The sequence below is a fragment of the Dromiciops gliroides genome, chromosome 1 (genome assembly GCF_019393635.1).
Source record: "Dromiciops gliroides isolate mDroGli1 chromosome 1, mDroGli1.pri, whole genome shotgun sequence".
Taxonomy (NCBI): domain Eukaryota; kingdom Metazoa; phylum Chordata; class Mammalia; order Microbiotheria; family Microbiotheriidae; genus Dromiciops; species Dromiciops gliroides.
The window spans coordinates 72,873,959-72,891,910 of NC_057861.1; the positions used below are offsets into that span (position 1 = coordinate 72,873,959).

The following is a 17,952-nucleotide window of genomic DNA, read 5'->3' on the forward strand; positions in this document are numbered from 1 at the left end:
AGCATTTAACAGAGGATTAAGTAAGTGCAATTTGAGTCTAAGCTGCACACACAAACAAATTTATCTGCAATTTTCCAAGAACACATCTACTATGTGAAACAGCATAGAACAGTAGAGGCTAAACTGCATTTTTCAGATTATCTGGACTTCGACTATGCTCTCTGTATCTTACCAAGAGTTGACTAGTAAAGAAAAAAAAAATCTGGATTTTATTTGCTGGTATCCAGGAAAGTTGGTCTTGTTTTTTGGCACTATCAGACACAAGACTCATTGCTTAATAAGTTTATGATGAGGCATAGAGCATTAATAATTAAAAGACCAGGCTAATGCCATACAGATAAAAACGTTCAGTTTAATACACATAAAATATGGGCCTAAATTGAGAATAGCAATTTATAAAATTTTACAAAATGCTTCCAAAAAATGATCCTTGGTCTGTGCTAGATGTAGTAGGCATAGCTACTGCCTCTGAAGAACCATACTCACAGCAAGCTGGACTCCCAGGTTGTCCGCCACTTTGTCCAAAAGGGCAGTTGTGGGTTTCTCCTTACACAAAAGGACTAATTCCAGATCCAAATCCCCCTTGAGCAGGAGACCCTTTGCTACCAAGCCAACCCGCATCACTCCTCGCAAAGTTCTGGTCAAGTGTTCAGTCTTCTGTTCCCTGAGAGACAAACCAATAAATGTTATGAAGGTAGACTCACTTTAGTTGGGAACCCAGTCATCCCACTAAAGAAAGGAAAGAAATGGGGCAGCTGGGTGGTGCAGTGGATAGAGCACTGGCCTTGGAGTCGAGAGGACCTAGGTTCAGATCTGGCCTCAGACACCTTAGATACTTAGCACTTACTATTTGTATAACCCTGGGCAGGTCACTTAATCCCAATTGCCTCACAAAAAAAAAAAAAAGAAAGAAAGAAAAAAAGAAAGGAAAGAAATGCTTACACTCACTAGCCTGCCAAATACAAAATAAACTTACCCCCCTTCTTTGTTTTCTTCTTCAGCTACCACATCCATAGCCTCAGGTTCAGGCTGTTCTCCACTGACTTTTTCCTGTTCATCTATCCAATCAGACACAGCTTTAAGTGCTCGTTCTGTATGGGATACCATGTTCTGAACAGCTTCCAATTCCTCCTGAGTTGGATAAACAGCAGAGTGCTTTGCCATCACATGGCGGTCATCATTCACAAAATACGCATTGGCCGCTGGAAAACAGACAACTCAAAGTTATGAATCTTAAAGAGAAATAGATTACCATACACATGCAAAGAGCTTACATTAGCTTACCATATTAGCAGCTTACATTTTTTATTGTCTTGGGATATCTTTGTAGTGTCTGAGAATTAAATTTCCACTAATTTTTCAAACCGTATGACAGTCGTCCTTTGATGTATCAATTCTGCAACTTTTATCTAAAAAATCAGAAAAGGTATTTAGTTCCAAATGGTTCAGACCAGTAAACTATAGTTTCCATCATGCATGGATAAAGTAAAGTTGTCTGTCATACTGATGAAGCCAAAGCACACAGTAGGAGAATGCTTTATTATATTTTCAAACAATTCATTGAGAAGCTATGGGTTTCAAAAGCCAATTATAAATTGCCTTCAAATGATACCATTAAAATGGCTTTGGAAGGATTATGACAAAGTAGTGATTCAGGAAAGTTAGTATGAGGGTTAGATTAGAATATCAATGGAAAGAGGTCCCTTAGAATCTTCAGGAACAAAACACATCTTCTCAAAATAACATGTCAAATGTGTTAAGATACGACAGCATCATCAATCAAGACAAGTCTTCAGATCTCAGCTTTCTATCATTTATAACAACTTAAATGTACACTAGACCAAAGTTTCTTAAACTGTGGATCGCGGGCCCCATCATGGGGTCACAAAAAATTTAGCAGTAAATGTTTGTTCTGTATACCTATTTTATATACATATATACCCTGGGGTCCCATAAAAATTTCTCAGGTGAAAAGGGATCATGAGTGGAAAAAGTTTAAGAAGCCCTGCACTAGACTAACAGCCTAAATACAAACACTGATAAGATTACAAGATAGTTATTAGTGCAACCCAACTACAATCTACTAATTCCTCTTCCATTCAAATAATTCAGTCTCCACAAGAAAAATCTTCCACTGAAGAAAACAGAACAATTGATGAATATAATAAACTCCTGAAAAACCACTCCTTCTATATAACTGCTGAATCTTACATTTTAAAATATGAGTGTCAAGTACTAGGCCAACACTACAGGAGATGTACTTACATACATAGTTCTGCTGGTTGAATTAACATCATCTCACAGATTCTTAGGACTACTCAATAGTTCTAATTACAAATTCAAAGGCTTTACATTTATGTAGATGAGCAGGAGATTTCACTTCAGTAATCTATACAAAATTACATGTTTAAGAAGTTCAAAAGCCATGGGGCCATGACATGCACATGAAGATCATCAGATGCCACAATCCCTTAATATCTCAGATTTCTAGCTAGTTGAATAGGAATACTGTAAGGAATAACGGCTAGTCGGATGCTAATTTTAAAATTCATCAGATAGTTGCATAATAAATCACACATGTCCCAATCTTGGATGGTTTCTACTAAAGGGGTTAGTTATGGCCACTAGCTTGGACCACAATATAAAGACTGAATAACAGCTGCCAATAATGGACCTTGATGTTCACAAACCAAATGAAGTAAAAATTTCCAACCAAAACACTTTGCAACACCACCAAGGCATCATTATAGGGCCCAGTCTCCCAAACATAGAAAACAATGGATGGACTCTTCATTTCAGACTGATTCCATAAAAGACAGAGATTATTATATCAGGCCCTTTTCATCAATAATGAACTTTTTTCCTATTATTTGAGCCAAAATCTGTTTATATTCAATACTTTATTTTAAATCTAGGAATGCCCTGATGGTACAATATGTATGTGAAATAAATATGACCAGCATACAAATGTCATGTTAGTGGTGTTACTCTAACCATTCTGAAAAGCAATTTGGAATTATGTTAACAGAGTCTCTTTAACCCAGAGTTCCCACTGCTAGGCACATAATCCCAAAGGGTTGAGAGAAAAAGTTCCACGCACATCAAAATATTTATAGTAGCATTTTTTTTGTAGTAGCAAAGAACTAGAAACAAAGTAGATGTCCATCAATTGACAATTGGCTAAATAAATTGTGATACATGAAGGCAGTATTACTGCATCACAAGGAACAAAGAACATGAATACATAGAAACCTGTGAACACATATGAATTGATACAGAGGAAGGAAGAAACAGGAAAACATACAAAATGAAAAGAACGTAAATGAAAATAACATTTTTAAAAATGAAGACTATATAATTATGACCAAACTTCAGTCAACAAAGAAATAGAATTAACATCTGTCTTCTTTGAAAAGATAGGGGTTAGGGGCAGCTAGGTGGCACAGTGGATAGAGCACCGGCCCTGGAGTCAGGAGTACCTGAGTTCAAATCCAGCCTCAGACACTTAACACTTACTAGCAGTGTGACCCTGGGCAAGTCACTTAACCCCAATTGCCTCACTTAAAAAAAAAAAAGAAAAGATAGGGGTTGGAGCAGCTAGATGCCGCAGTGGTTAAAGCACCAGCCCTGGATTCAGGAGTACCTGAGTTCAAATCTGGCCTCAGACACTTGACACTTACTAGTTGTGTGACCCTAGGCAAGTCACTTAATCCCCATTGCCTGCAAAAAAAAAAAAAAACAAAAGAAAAAGAAAAGATGGGGGTCTATGGGTGCAGAATATTGCATATGATGTCAGACTCAATTGATGCATTGATTAGTTTTGCTGAATTGCTTTTTTTTATTTTCTATTTTTTGTCATGAGACCACTCTCTATCTAAGAGAGGAAAGGGATATATTTGGAAATGTACTGTAGCAAAATTAGGATGACTGAGTTTGACTCTGAAGAGAATGCATGGTGATAGAGAGCCGGTCTTGGAGGGAAGGCCTGGATTCAAGTCCCACCTTTAACACATACTGGCTGGCTGTGTGACCCTGGGCAAGGCACTTCAAAAAACTCTATGGCAATACTGCCAACACAGAGATCTGCATTAGCAGATGGAGTTCTTTCCTGGAGTTTCTCAACCAATGATAGCTATCACTGGTCTGGTTATTAACAAAACAAGAAGGGGAAGGAGGGGAGAGGAATGAACCTCTGTACTTTATTTGCAAAGGTGGGGAACTATGGGTGCAGAATACTGCATATACCAAGACATATTTGATGTGTTTAGTTTTGCTAAACTGTTTCCCCCCCCTTTGTTTTTTTTTTCTTTTTTTGGTCTTTGTCATAAGGTGTAATAAAAGGACTATATGAAGAACCAAAGATAATACGAAATAAAATATATCAGTAGCTTTAAAAAGAAAAAGTACCAATTGTGAGTTACCAATATACTGAATTCTAAAAAGCAGATGTTTTTTACTTATTGTATTCTTACTACTGCCTAAAAGACAATAATACCAATGAATGAAATCAAGTAGGCTGTTAAAAGTCTTAGTAATTTGGGGCAGCTAGGTGGCACAGTGGATAGAGCACTGGCCCTGGATTCAGGAGGACCTGAGTTCAAATCTGACCTCAGATCCTTGACACTTACTAGCTGTGTGATCCTGGGCAAGTCACTTAACCCCAACTGCCTCACCAAAAAAAAAATATATATATATATATATAAAAGCCTTAGTAATTTAATGTCTCTCACAATATCACACTGCCTAATTTTGATAAACCATCTCACCAGTTGTACCTCTAGCATCAGGCCTTGGTGCAATTATATGGCAATAAATGATGTATGTTTTCATGGATAAAATTAAGATGTAATTATCGGAGCTTTAAAAATTATCCAGCTTTAAAAAGCTGGAGTCAAATTCCTTTACAGCCTAACAAACTGATATGCTGTTCTATTTATCTCTCATATATTCTCTCTCTCTCCCAATCTTGAAAACCCTTGGTCATGAATAGTTGTGGAATACATCTCACTAATTCGATTAGATTCTATTCTAAAATCTAGTCTTTATGAAAGGCAGTACCTTTCCAAGAAAGTTTTAAGTTGTACACATGATTTCTGGCACACAGCCCCCAAAGCTTCTACAACACTTAACTGTCTTTATGATTCTAATTTTATAAGAAAAGGAAAAAAAAAACTGACTGAAGCTGTGAAAAACAACTAAGCTCCGTGTGGAAGAATTAACCCAGTCCTACTCAAACTCTTGCTTTGATCAAAGCATTGCTTTTTCCTTTATTCAGTTATGAGGAAGCATGCACATAGATTCCTCACACCCTAGGAAGGCTCCTCTCCTTGTGGGGAAAGTAGAATGTTGGGAGATAAATGACATTACCAATTTGAGATAAATGAGGCATTATAGAGAAAGTAGAGCCAGTGAGGCTTGGAATATTCTGAGGGAAAAAGGTAAAATGTTAATGGATAATTGATTACAGCAAGTTAAGGAGACATTTCTATTGCTCTACCTAAAAGCTGTTTTAGTTATTTTCCCATAACCCTTCAGGATAGTAGTATCTATTCAACCCATAGACTTTTGCTAGTGCAAAGATTGTAGAGGCTAACAAAAATGGTAGGCCTATATTAAAGTAGGCCTAGAATCCTAATTCCATGCATGTGACAAAAAACCAAGCAAACTTGATGGTGAGTCTTATTAAAGCCTGAAATTCTGGTTCTAAATATTCAACTGGAGGAAAAGCATCCTAATGAAAAAAATTCTACACTGAAGAATTTTAGTGATTGAGGGATCAAGTTCCTCCATCACTAGTCTACTTCACTTGCCTTGAAGAGAATACCTAAAGCATGCACAATACAGACAAACAAAATGTTAAAACTGCCATCTGACAACCTTTCCCTAATTACTAGAATGAAATTCTTGCAGCTTGACATTAAAAAGAGGAGATTCCTGGTTCTTCAAATGTAATGTATTCCTGTATTCTCACTTCAGAACTTTCCTACACTGATCCTGCCCTGCACATCAGCCAGAGCCACCTGAGAACATTCAAAACAAAAATCAATTTAAGGTATAACAGTGGGTAAAAAGCAAAATGGAGTTGAGGTCAGGAAAAAAATAGACTGGCAACATCAAGGTATGACCCTAGCCATGTCCTCCAAACCTGTTTTTTCATCTACAAAATGAAAAGAACTTGCTTTCAGAGTTAAACTACTGACCTAACATCACTGCAAGGAAAGCTATACAAATGTAAACTATTGTGATATTTAGTAAAAATAGTTATATTAGTTATACATTATATTTAATATGTTTTCCTCTGATGCTTCACTGTGGTACAGGGATGATCCTAGGTGATTGGGGTTTGGAATTGGAAGGGGGTGGGGAGGGTCTGATCCTAAGTTCTTGAGTTGAGCAAAATCTCTGCTAAGTTCTACACCAAGCTGAAAAGACTTCAGGTAGGGGTTCAGTCATGGCTTAAATGTAGGCTGTCCAAGGACCAACCTAGCCAAATTTGGATAAATTCACAAACTGGATGAAGGGTGATTTTTTTCCCCACAGCAACTCTTATACATGCCCCTACCAATACCAGCCTTAGTTAGGACTGCAGTATAATCACTAACTAGAATTTCCACACTAATGAAATAACTGATCAATCAAGTAATCAAGTAAGGGCCTGGGAGTCAATACAAATCTCAGAGGGAATAAGTTTCAATTCAAGGCACTAAGCCCTGAACTTTATATTAGCCCGAGCAAACCCTGTTTATCTATCTCTGGCAGACCAGTGAAAAGAAGTGGTAATTGTTTTATATCTTCAGGCCTTGTGAAAAGTAGAACTGAAAATAATTTAACTGACAACAAATCTGAAGGTGTCAAATTGGAAACTTAAAATCCAGTACAAACAGAGGGATTAAGATTATGATATAAAATTAAGCCTTCACATAAGTACATTTTCAAATTCATTTAAAAATTGTTTTCCCACCTTCCATTTATAAGAACGAATTGCCTGTTTATTGTGATATAACAACTAACCAGCAATCTCTTCCACTCACCTCTCACTACTTTCAGGTCCCAAACTAAATAGCAGTGCTAATTTTGGATTAGTTAAAGCTGAAGTCACTGGAATCTAGTATGGGATTACTAAAATGCAAAAAACCCCTTTGAGCCACACAACTATTAAACTAATAAGCAAAAAAAAAAAGTGAATTCTATGTCCTTTCATTTAATTTATCCAAGCCACCTCTCTAACAGTGGTGGGAAAAGTGAAAAAAGGCAGTCAAGGCAGTGAGCAGGGAGAGAGGGAAAAAAGAGAATTAAGTAATCTAATAATACATTATGGAATAACCAAGAATTGACACTTCATCTTTAGCTTCCCTTTACATTATATATATATATATATATATATATATATATATATATATATATATATATTTCTTGTGCATACAGGTACAGCTTTGTCTGCATGCTTGTCTCTCCCACTAGACTGTCAGTTTGTTGAGGGCAAGGTCCTTTTCTAAGTACTGCTGTTGCTTAGCAACAATGCCTGAAGACCACACAGTAGAAACTTAATAAATGGTTGCTAACTGACAACCATTAATTCTAACCAAAATCATTTAAAGGAAGGCTAAGAATAAGCATTATTCAATTCAAATTTCCAATGAGACTAGCTCTGATGAAATGATTCAACATTTCAAATGTCCAGAGTACAGCTTTTCATAATTTGAATGTGAAGGCATTTTGCACATTAACATAATAAAAATGTTTAATTTCAACTATTACCATTACACATTTCCCTAAGAATTTATCAGACATAAAATACAATAAAAGAAACAGTCCCTAATGCAACCTTGGTAACTTAAAACTGTAATTCTAAATGTTATATGAGTTTGTAAAATTAAGTCATGAGGATGGGGGCATGAAAGGAGGAGGATTATACTAGTCATCCCTTTTCATAGACACTTAAGAATAACAATCATTCTAATTCTGTTTTAACTTTACTGGTATACCTGTCAAGTACTGTCTTGGAAGAGTCTCTGGATGTTTAACAGATCATATACCCTAGGAGACACAAAATTAACAAACAGATGAGGATGAACAAAACAAATACACCTAACTCATGTTTAGAAGCAATATTTCTGCTAACATTTTCATGCCTGGCAGAGTAGACATCCACTTACCTTAAAAAAGAGGATAAGCTAAAGTTATTGTAGCCTAAGTAACCAAAAACTGTAGCAAGAAATAGCAAGCCCATACCATCAGTTAAGAGGTAGAACTTTTGTACAGAAGACCACTAGCCTTGGAGTCGAGAGACATAGGTTTGTATGCCACACATCACAAAGAACAAATTTTTCTCTGAAAGAGTGAAAGATGAAATCTGAACAAATTAGATAAGGACACAGGGTCCATGTAAAAGTTAAATACCGGGGCAGCTAGGTGTCGCAGTGGATAGAGCACCGGCCCTGGAGTCAGGAGGACCCGAGTTCAAATCCAACCTCAGACACTTAACACTTACTAGCTTTGTGACCCTGGGCAAGTCACTTAACCCCAATTGCCTCACTTAAAACAAACAAACAAACAAACAAAAGTTAAATACCAACCTAAACCAAACTTTAAAAGCATTTCATTCTCAATATGCAAGACCTGATAAAGACCAACCAGAGAAAAGGTGGACGGACAAGATGATATGTTACCACAGATAAGGAAAATGCTATTCTTGGGGAACTCTCTCCTAACACCTGCTCTTCCTCCAATCCCTGCTCCAGTCTATCACAAGTGGAGTGCCTAGACAAAATACACAGAAAATCACCACTTCTAAGACTCTGGAGGATCAAAATATTAACACTAGTGCTACCAACATACCACTTGCAAACAAATACTCAAATGTGAGAAAACATAATCTGATTCTACCAGTCCACAGAAAAGGAGTCTGTAGAAGGGAAACAACTCAAGAAAGTGTTGCCTAGGGCCATTTTCCTTCAGTGAGAAGGCTTCCACAAGATTAAGAACAGTTCAGTTACACATTGATTCACAAGCCACTAATCTCTTTTAGAACCCAAGCTTCGGTAGGGCAGGGAATCAGACCCTGATGTAAAGGACATCAGGTTCTACACTAAGGGCAGAGCTTTCTCCAGCCTTTAGGTGGAGAACAAAAGCCAACAAGACTTCATCCACAATCTCAGAAAAATGTTGGTAGCTGGTCAAGAGCTGAGATTGCTTTTGTAAATCATTAAAGAAGGGCAAAGAATGATGCAGGTCTACAGAATAATAAAAAGATGGCATGAGGATTTCTCTTAAACCTTTGAATTCACCTTTTTACTATTCTTGATTTCCACACTTCATCATCAGAGCTGTTACAAAACCAAATGTGGCATCCCAATAGCTTGACTGAATATGAGATTTCAAAGATGTGGGAAACACAACATTTTGCCCATCTAAACTCATAAGAAAAACTCAAATCAGTGAAAGCTATGAGGGAACAATGGAAGGCTTAATCAAATCCCCAGTTGAGTCTCAAAGATGACTTGCTGTTAACAATCTCAGCACCCATTACTATAGATTCCTTTCCTTTTCCTTTTTGGTTTTTCTTTGGAAGAGGGAATGGAAAAGTTTCCTTAAAGCCAATTATTAATCTCCCTTTTCTCTCAATACAGAAAAAATCATTAGAGATACACACACCCAACTCCTTCCCCATCCCACCACCCTTTTCGGAAGCTGCATGGAAAAGATCAGAGAGCATTAATGCCCGTATGGAGACGAAAGACCATAAGCCACTGTGGGCTCTGCTCTGAGCACCTAAAGGATCACCCACGCGCCCGAAGAGGACAAAGGAAGAAGCAGCGTTCACCAAAAAGGCCAGTGGCAGCTTCTACCAAGACAAAAACGCAGGTCCTCCTTCACCCCAAAATAAACAACGAAGAGACTCGGAGATGGCCAGGCCAAAGCGAACCCTAGACCGTCACAATCAGCACAGGGGCCAAGGCGAGGCCCACGTGCCCATGTCTGCTGCCCAACCTACCCCCCGGTGCCCAGACGCGGGGCTGGGCAGGGCCGCGAGCCGTGATCCGGGATAAAGGGAATAGCCTGTAGGGATGCTCTACCAAAAAGGGGCGTGTGCCGCGGGCCCGAGTCGGCCGTCCCAAGCCCGGGCCCAGGTCGAAGAGATAGACCTAGCCGCCGCCCGAGGTGCGGGAGTGGGGGGGGAGGAATCCCCACCGCGCCCGCGGGTCCCAGAGGAGCGGCCCAGGGGAGGGGGGAGGGGGGGCGTGGACGGAGGACAAAGCCCGAGGCCGCGCCGGCAGGCAGGCAAGCAGCCCGCTCGCACGCACGCCCGCCCGCCCTGGCGGGGCCGGGCCAGTGAAAGGAGTCAGGGTGTGGGGCCAGCACGCGCATGCCGCCGACACCGGCGCGAGGCTCCGCCGGGCACGGGGCTGGGGGGCGTGAGGATGAAGGGAACATGCGCGCGCACCGGGGCCTCACCGCCGCCATTTTGTTTCCTCGGCACAATGGGGGAGAGTAACGGCCGAGCGCGGGAGCGAGGCCGGGGATGGGGGAGGGGGCCCGGCAGTGAGGGGCGGGCGGGGACTGAGACCGGCGCCGGGGACCAGGGGCAGCGGCCGCGCCGTTCCCCCGGGGGCGCTGCACGGCGGGTCAGGGACCCCGGCTCCCAGCCTCACGCCCGCAGGGGACCGGGCCCGGGGGAGGCCGCTGGGGCCGCCGTGCGCAGGGGGGAGGGGAAAAGAGGAGAGCCCCGCCAGGACCCGCCCTTACCTTATCGGCACCCCCTCGCCAGCAGCAGCAGCCGCCGCCGCTGCCTCCTCCGGCGACAGCCCCCGGGTCCCCCAACCACGCGGTGCGCTGGGCTGCTCGGTCCGACTGCAATGGCGAGAGGAGGAGGAGGAGCCGGGGCCGGGGGCGAGCGGGCGGGCAGGCGGGCGGGAGCGCGCGCCGGAAAGATGGGGGCACGTGACTGATGGCGCCCCGCCCCTTTTCTCTCCGCTTCTCTCCGCGCAGGCTCCTCTACCGAGAACCCTTCGTAGAGGTGAGGGCGGGGGAGAACGTGGTCCGTGGCACGTGACAGTGGCCAGAGCCTGTGGCGCCCCGTGCGTTCCTGATCACATGCTGGTGGTGCTTTTGCTATCTACCCTATATTCGGCTGGATGCAGCGAGTTGCCGTAGTCATGTGACAAGGGGGCATAAGTTTGAGGGAGCCGCCATCCTGGATTCGGAGCTGCGCAGACGCAGACGCATCGGCCTGATGGGCGGTCCCGAAGCTGGAGGAAAGTGGGCGTGAAATTCCGCCCCAGCTTTTAAACTAGAGTTCCTGGCTCCCTACCCTGCGGCGGCGGCCGCTGAGAAGGAAGGGATCTGTCCCGTTATCCGAGCGATCCGTGCATCCAGCTCCTCTTCACAGATGAGAAAACTGAGGCCACGAGAGGGCTAGCGACTTGCCCAGGGTCACACAGCCACGAAGCAGCAGAGCAAGAATTTTAAACGACTCTTGTGACTCCATATCTCATTCGGAACAAGGTGAGGAGTCCCAGCCTAGGAGAGAGAGGGGGAAAGAGGGAGGAAAGCTGATGAGGCTGGGCGAAGGACCACGAGGAGGACCAGCCTGGGTCCTCAGTCTTCAGTTCTCACCGAGTGGCTGGAGTCTGAAAACCCTGAGATCAAATTCGGCCTCTGACACTTGCAAGCTTTGTGGCTGTGGGCAGGTCACTTCATTTCTCTTTAAAAATGAAGATGGGGCAGCTAGGTGGCGCAGTGGATAAAGCACTGGCCCTGGATTCAGGAGTACCTGAGTTCAAATCCAGCCTCAGACACGTGACACTTACTAGCTGGGTGACCCTGAGCAAGTCACTTAACCCTCATTGCTCCACTTAAAAATAAATAAATAAATAAAACAAAAATTACGATGGTGGTTTTGTGGAGGGGGTATGGGAAGGTCCAGAGACCCTAGGTTCGGATTGGGCCTCTGTCAAGCTGGCTGAGATCACTTAACCTCTTCTGCCCCGGGCTGTTTGTAGTCCATTTGTGATTCAAACTTTACAAGATGCTGATGAGACTGACTCCACAGGAAGCGAACCCGGAAATCGTGTATTTGTTAATTACCTTTACACTACTTAGGGCCCCCTCAAACTCTCAGACCTATAAAACCTATATCAGATTACCTGCTGTCTAGGGGAGGGGGGAGGGAGGGGAAAGGAGGGAGAAAAATCTGAAATTGGAAAGCTTGTATAAACAAATGTTGAGAACTATCTTTACATGTAACTGGAAAAAAATAAAATACTTTTATCAGAAAAACAAAAACAAAAAACATGTCTCCCCTCTTCACTCTATGGTCCCCAGAATGTAAAAACCACCGGAGAGGTTTGTTCTGATCCCCAAACTTATTTGCCTTCTTTTTGACAAGGCAAGACACCTTGAGGGAGGGACAAGAGGCAGCATATGCCGATTAGATCAAACCACCTCCCCCTAGCCCTGGTAGAGACAGCCCAGAATCCTGGGGGGAAACCTTTGTGGGAAAGGGGCTCACCATTGCCAATCCCAACACCAACAGCCACCAAAAGGCAGAGAAGCCAAAAAGCTCTGGGGACAGATGACAAGCACATATGGCTGCTCCAGACTACTGGCGCTTGAAACCACAGTCAGGTGAGACAGCTTTTGTGAAGATGAAACCCAGCAATACAGGTCTGAGCTCTCCCCTCATCTGCCAAAGCTACTGAAGACTCAAGATAAAGACTTCTAGCATCAGCAACATCTGGTTTTCCTAATGGGAACGGCTTCAAAGAGTATCTATGGCCATCCGCTTTGCCCCTGTAATTCTAAGGCCCACAGGACCTTTCCAAATGCTTGGAGCTGAAATCTTTGTGCTGTCTTCTGTTAGAATATGAGCTCCTTGAGGTCAAGGAGTAGCTTGAATTTCTCTTTGTATATATTCCCCTGTGCTTTGTACACAATCACTTAAGTATTTTTTATTCGTTTAGGGAAAGTTCAGTATAGAGGCAGACAAAAGAGGCGCAAACAAGATAGCTTTCCAGGGACTTCTTTAGAAAGGAAAGGTGTACAGTGGTAAAGCACCAGCCCTGGATTCAGGAGTACCTGAGTTCAAATCCAGCCTCAGACACTTAACACTTACTGGCTGTGTGACCCTGGGCAAGTCACTTAACCCCAATTGCCTCACTAAAAAAAAAAAAAAAAAAAAAAGGAAAGGTGGAAACAAAGGAAAGTGATAGTTATTGGACTTCAATTTTCCAGCCCAGACTAAGCCTCTGACCAGGAAAATACCTAAACTGAGAGCTTAGGTTGGGGCTGAAAGTTAGGAATGAAAAGCATAAGATGTTTTTGAAGTTGTAGCTTTTTTGTAAGTAATAACAGATTTGTATAGTTTGGGGTTCCAATTTTTATCCCTCCTCCCTATCTCCGCTCTCACCTCAGGAGGGGTGGTAAGCAATCAGATATAGGTTATACATGTGCAATTATGTAAAACATTGTCATAGTAGTCATTTTGTATAAGAAAACTTGAATAAAAGAAAAAATCAGAGTGAAAAGTAGTATGCTTCAGCCTGTGTTCCACCAATATCAATTCTTTCTTTGGAGGTGGATAGTATGTTTCAATAATCCTTTGGGATTGTCTTGCATCATTGTATTGTTGAGAATAAAGTCATTCATAGTTGTCAGTTCTTCAAACAATATTGCTGTCTCTGTGCACAATGTTCTCATGGTTCTGCTCACTTCACTATATATCAGTTCGTACAAGTCTTTCCAGGCCTTTCTGAAATGATCCTGCTTATCATTTTTTGTAGCACAATAACATTCCATCACCATTATAAACCACAGCTTATTTAGCCATTCCCCAACTGATGGACATTCCTTTAATTTCCAATTCTTAGCCACCACAAAAAGAGCTACTATTAATATTTTTGTACAAATAGGTCTTTTGGGGGAAGCTAGGTGGTGCAGTGGATAAAGCACTGGCCCTGGATTCAGGGCCTGAGTTCAAATTTGGCCTTAGACACTTGATACTTACTAGCTTTGTGACATTGGGCAAGTCACTTAACCTTCATTGCTCTGGAAAAAAAACCAAAACACACAAAACAAAACAAATAGCTCTTTTTCTCTTTTGGGGGATGTCTTTGGGATATAAACCTAGCAGTGGTATTGCTGCATCAAAAGATATGCACCGTTTTATAGCCCTTTGGGCATAGTTTCAAATCTGCTCGCCAGAATGGTTGGATTTTTTCACAACTCCAACTGTGGATTATCATCCCAGCTTTCCCACATCCCTTCCAACATCCAATATTTTCCATTTTTGTTATATTTGCCATTCTGATAGGTGTGAAGTGATGCCTCAGAGTTGTTTTAATTTGCATTTCTCTGATCAGTAGTGACCTAGAGCATTTTTTTAAGATTATAAATAGTTTTGGGGGCAGCCAGGTGGCGTAGTGGATAGAGCACCGGCCCTGGATTCAGAAGGACCTGAGTTCAAATGCGACCTCAGACACTTGACACTTACTAGCTGTGTGACCCTGAGCAAGTCACTTAACCCCCATGGGCCCACAAAAAAAAAAAAAAAGTTTTGATTTCTTTGTCTGAAAACTGCCTATTCATATCCTTTGAGCATTTATCAATTGGGGAATGACTTGTATTTTTATAAATTTGACTCAGTTCTCTATATAATTGAAAAAATGAGGCCTTAATTAGAGATATTTGTTTCAAAAATTTTTTTCCAGTTTTCTGCTTCCCTTGTGATCTTGGTTTCATTAGTTTTGTTTGTGCAAAAAAAATTAATTTTATAATCAAAATTATATGTGTTACATATTGTTTTACTCTCTATATCTTCTTTGGTCCTAAATTTTTCCTCTACCCATAAATCTGACAGATAAACAATTCCATACTCTTTTCTATTTTTTGGTGAGGCAATTGGGGTTAAGTGACTTGCCCAGGGTCACACAGCTAGTGTCAAGTGTCTGAGATCGGATTTGAACTCAGGTCCTCCTGACTCCAGGGCCAGTGCTCTATCCACTGGGCCACCTAGCTGCCCCTCCATACTCTCTTAATGTGCTTATGGTGTCATCCTTTATGTATAAATCATGTACCGGGGGCATTTAGACCCACTACCCAAGGCACAAATGAAAAGTACAAATTATTGTTGATATCGGAATAAAACTGGTCACCGCCAGGGGGCATCAATGAGCTACCAAAAATCTCCAGCCTTAGTCTTAAACTGTAGGGGAAGATTGGAGGCAGTGGGAATGAAGATCTCTAGTTTCTGCCCATGTTTGGGACAGGATTCCAGGAGTCGTCAGTAAACAAGCATATAAGTGTTTACCTTGTATCAAGCACTGTGCTAAATATTGGGAATATGAGTTAACACTTTGCAAACTTCAAAAGGTTCCGTGTATACCATATAATCTATCTTTATTATAACAGCTCTGATAATACAAAGACGAGTCCCTGCCCTCAAGTTCACATTGTAATAGAGGCTACAGCATGTAGACAATTATGTACATACAAGGTATGTGTACAAGGTACATTGCGGGTAGTTCAGAGGGAAGGCATTAGCTTTTTGGGGGGGGGGGACAATGGGGGTTAAGTGACTTGCCCAGGGTCACACAGCTAGTAAGCATCAAGTGTCTGAGATCGGATTTGAACTCAGGTACTCCTGAATCCAGGGCCAGTGCTTTATCCACTGTGCCACCTAGCTGCCCCCAGCATTAGCTTTTAAGGGACTAAGAAAGGCTTCTTTTAGAAGATGGGATTTTAGCTAGGACTTAAAAGAAATAAGGGAGTAGAAGCAGGGAGTGAGAGTATTCCAATCATTGGGGACAACCAGTGAAAATCCACAGCATCCGGAGGTGGAGCCACATAGAAAAGGAACAAGGGGGCCTGTGTGACTGGATCCTAGAGTTCATGGGAGGAAGTAGTATAGGGAGACTGAAAATGTAGGAAGGGGCCAAATTATGAAGAGCTTTAGATTATATGATTTGGGGCTACTAGATGGCGCAGTGGATAAAGCATGGGCCTTGGATTCAGGAGGACCTGAGTTCAAATCCGACCTCAGAAACTTAACACTTACTAGCTGTGTGACCCTGGGCAAGTCACTTAACCCTCATTGCCCCGACCCCCCCCCCAAAAAAAAAGGCAATATAGATTATATGATTTGGGGCAGGGGGAGCAATGAGGGTTAAGTGACTTGCCCAAAGTCATACAACTAGTAACTGTCAAATGTCTGAGGTCAGATTTGAACTCAGATGCTCCTGAATCCAGGGCGAGTGCTTTATCCACTTCACCACCTAGCTGTCCCTAAGAAGAGCTTTAAAAGCCAAACAAGATTTTTTAAAAAAAATATCTGATCCTGGAGGCAATAGGGAACCAGTGGGATTTGTTGAGTAGTAGAGTCACATGATCTCTCAGTCCTGGGATTTGGTAAACTCACCATGGCATCCAGAGAATAGAGTAGAGAGACCAACCAGAAAGTTATTTCAGTAGTCCAAGTGTTAAGTAATATGGGTCTACACGCCAGGGTGATTGGTGGTGTCAGAGGAGAGGTTTTGAGGGGGGAGAGAGGTACTCATGGAGATGTGGCAGTGGAATATTTTTTTTGCTGTTTTTCTGATTTATTAAGACATATTTCACAAGATTTCTTCAATAAGAAATTCTGTGAAACAATACCATCATTTTTTGCCTGAGGGAGAATATAGAGTCATTAGATTCTCCCATTCTACGAATTGCTCCACAGATTGCATAAATTTTTTGGGTTTTTTTGGTTTGTTTTTTTTGGTGAGGCAATTAGGGTTAGGTGACTTACCCAGGGTCACACAGCTAGTATGTGTCAAGTGTGTGAGGTCGGATTTGAACTTAGGTCCTCCTGAATCCAGGGCCGGTGCTCTATCCACTGCGCCACCTAGCTGCCCCCAATTGCATAAATTTTAAATTGGCTATTGAATCTGCCTGTGACCTCGTCAACCTCGGCCACATTTATCTGGATGGACCCGTGGTCCCAGGCCCCGATGATCCTGTTGCTCTCCGAGCATTTCCGCGGCACGTACAGGTCCACGAACTCGCCGGCGTCGTTCTGCATGTCGGCAGCTGAGGGAACCGAGTGCAAACTGGAAAGCGCCGGAAGAGAAGAAAAAAAAAAGGTGTGGCAGTGGAATTGATGGGATTTACCAGCAGATTGGTTATGGGGAATGAAAGAGGTCAGCTAGGTTTAAAACCTGGACTACTGAGAGGATGGTGAAGCCATCTACATTTTTAGGGGAGTTTGGAAGAAAAAACAGTTTGGGGTGAAAAGTTATTTGTTCAGTTTTTGGACACGTTGAGTTTAATAGTTCAATAGTTTGATAGTGTTCAATGGGCAGTTAAAGATGCAAGACTGGAGGTCAGGGACGAATTCAGAGCTTAACAGATAAATGGGAGAATCATCTACATAAAGGGGTCTTAGGAACCACCAATGATGGAAAGAGAGTCACTTCTGGTGCCACTTGCAAAAAGCTTTCCTTGTACTCAGCCAATAAAACTCCCTTTTAGCCCTTTAACTCTCACACCCCCTGGTTTGTACCTCTGTTAAAATTTCCATCCTTCCTACTTCAGGCATCTGTTGTGACGAAAGCACCTTATCAGCTATAAACTACAGGCATCCAGAACAATAAATGAGTTTATTGCTTGACTCACAGCTTTCCTCTCTACCACAATTCCTGTCTTTACACTATCAGATTTCAACATACATATTGAGGCTCTCTGAAACATCTAATTTCACAGTTCCTCAATTTACTTATTTCCATGATGTTCCTCCAATCCACCTCTGACAAACATGAAGATGGCCGTGTCTCTCATCTTGCTATCACCGACTGTTCTGCTTCCACGTTAATAGACTTTGAAATTCCCTTATCTTACCATCATTTATCATGCCATCATTCTTTATGCTTCATAACTCCTAACCGCATCATGACTTCCATCTTTCAATATTTTCCC

General features: G+C 42.0%; 1 protein-coding gene across 3 annotated transcripts in view; it reads right to left on the reverse strand.

Annotated features, from left to right (window-relative positions):
* The window catches only part of ILF3 (interleukin enhancer binding factor 3), a 34,195-nt gene extending 23,299 nt beyond the window's left edge, over positions 1-10,896 (reverse strand). For all 3 annotated transcript variants that reach the window (XM_043975502.1, XM_043975501.1, XM_043975503.1), the window contains exons 1-4: positions 10,747-10,896; positions 1,301-1,409; positions 977-1,203; positions 487-664 (exon numbers count right to left, since the gene is read on the reverse strand). In XM_043975502.1, the coding sequence (XP_043831437.1) occupies positions 487-664; positions 977-1,164 (366 nt within the window). In that variant the 5' untranslated portion in view covers positions 1,165-1,203; positions 1,301-1,409; positions 10,747-10,896. The remainder of the gene's footprint in view (positions 1-486; positions 665-976; positions 1,204-1,300; positions 1,410-10,746) is intronic.
* Positions 10,897-17,952: the final 7,056 nt, after the last annotated feature.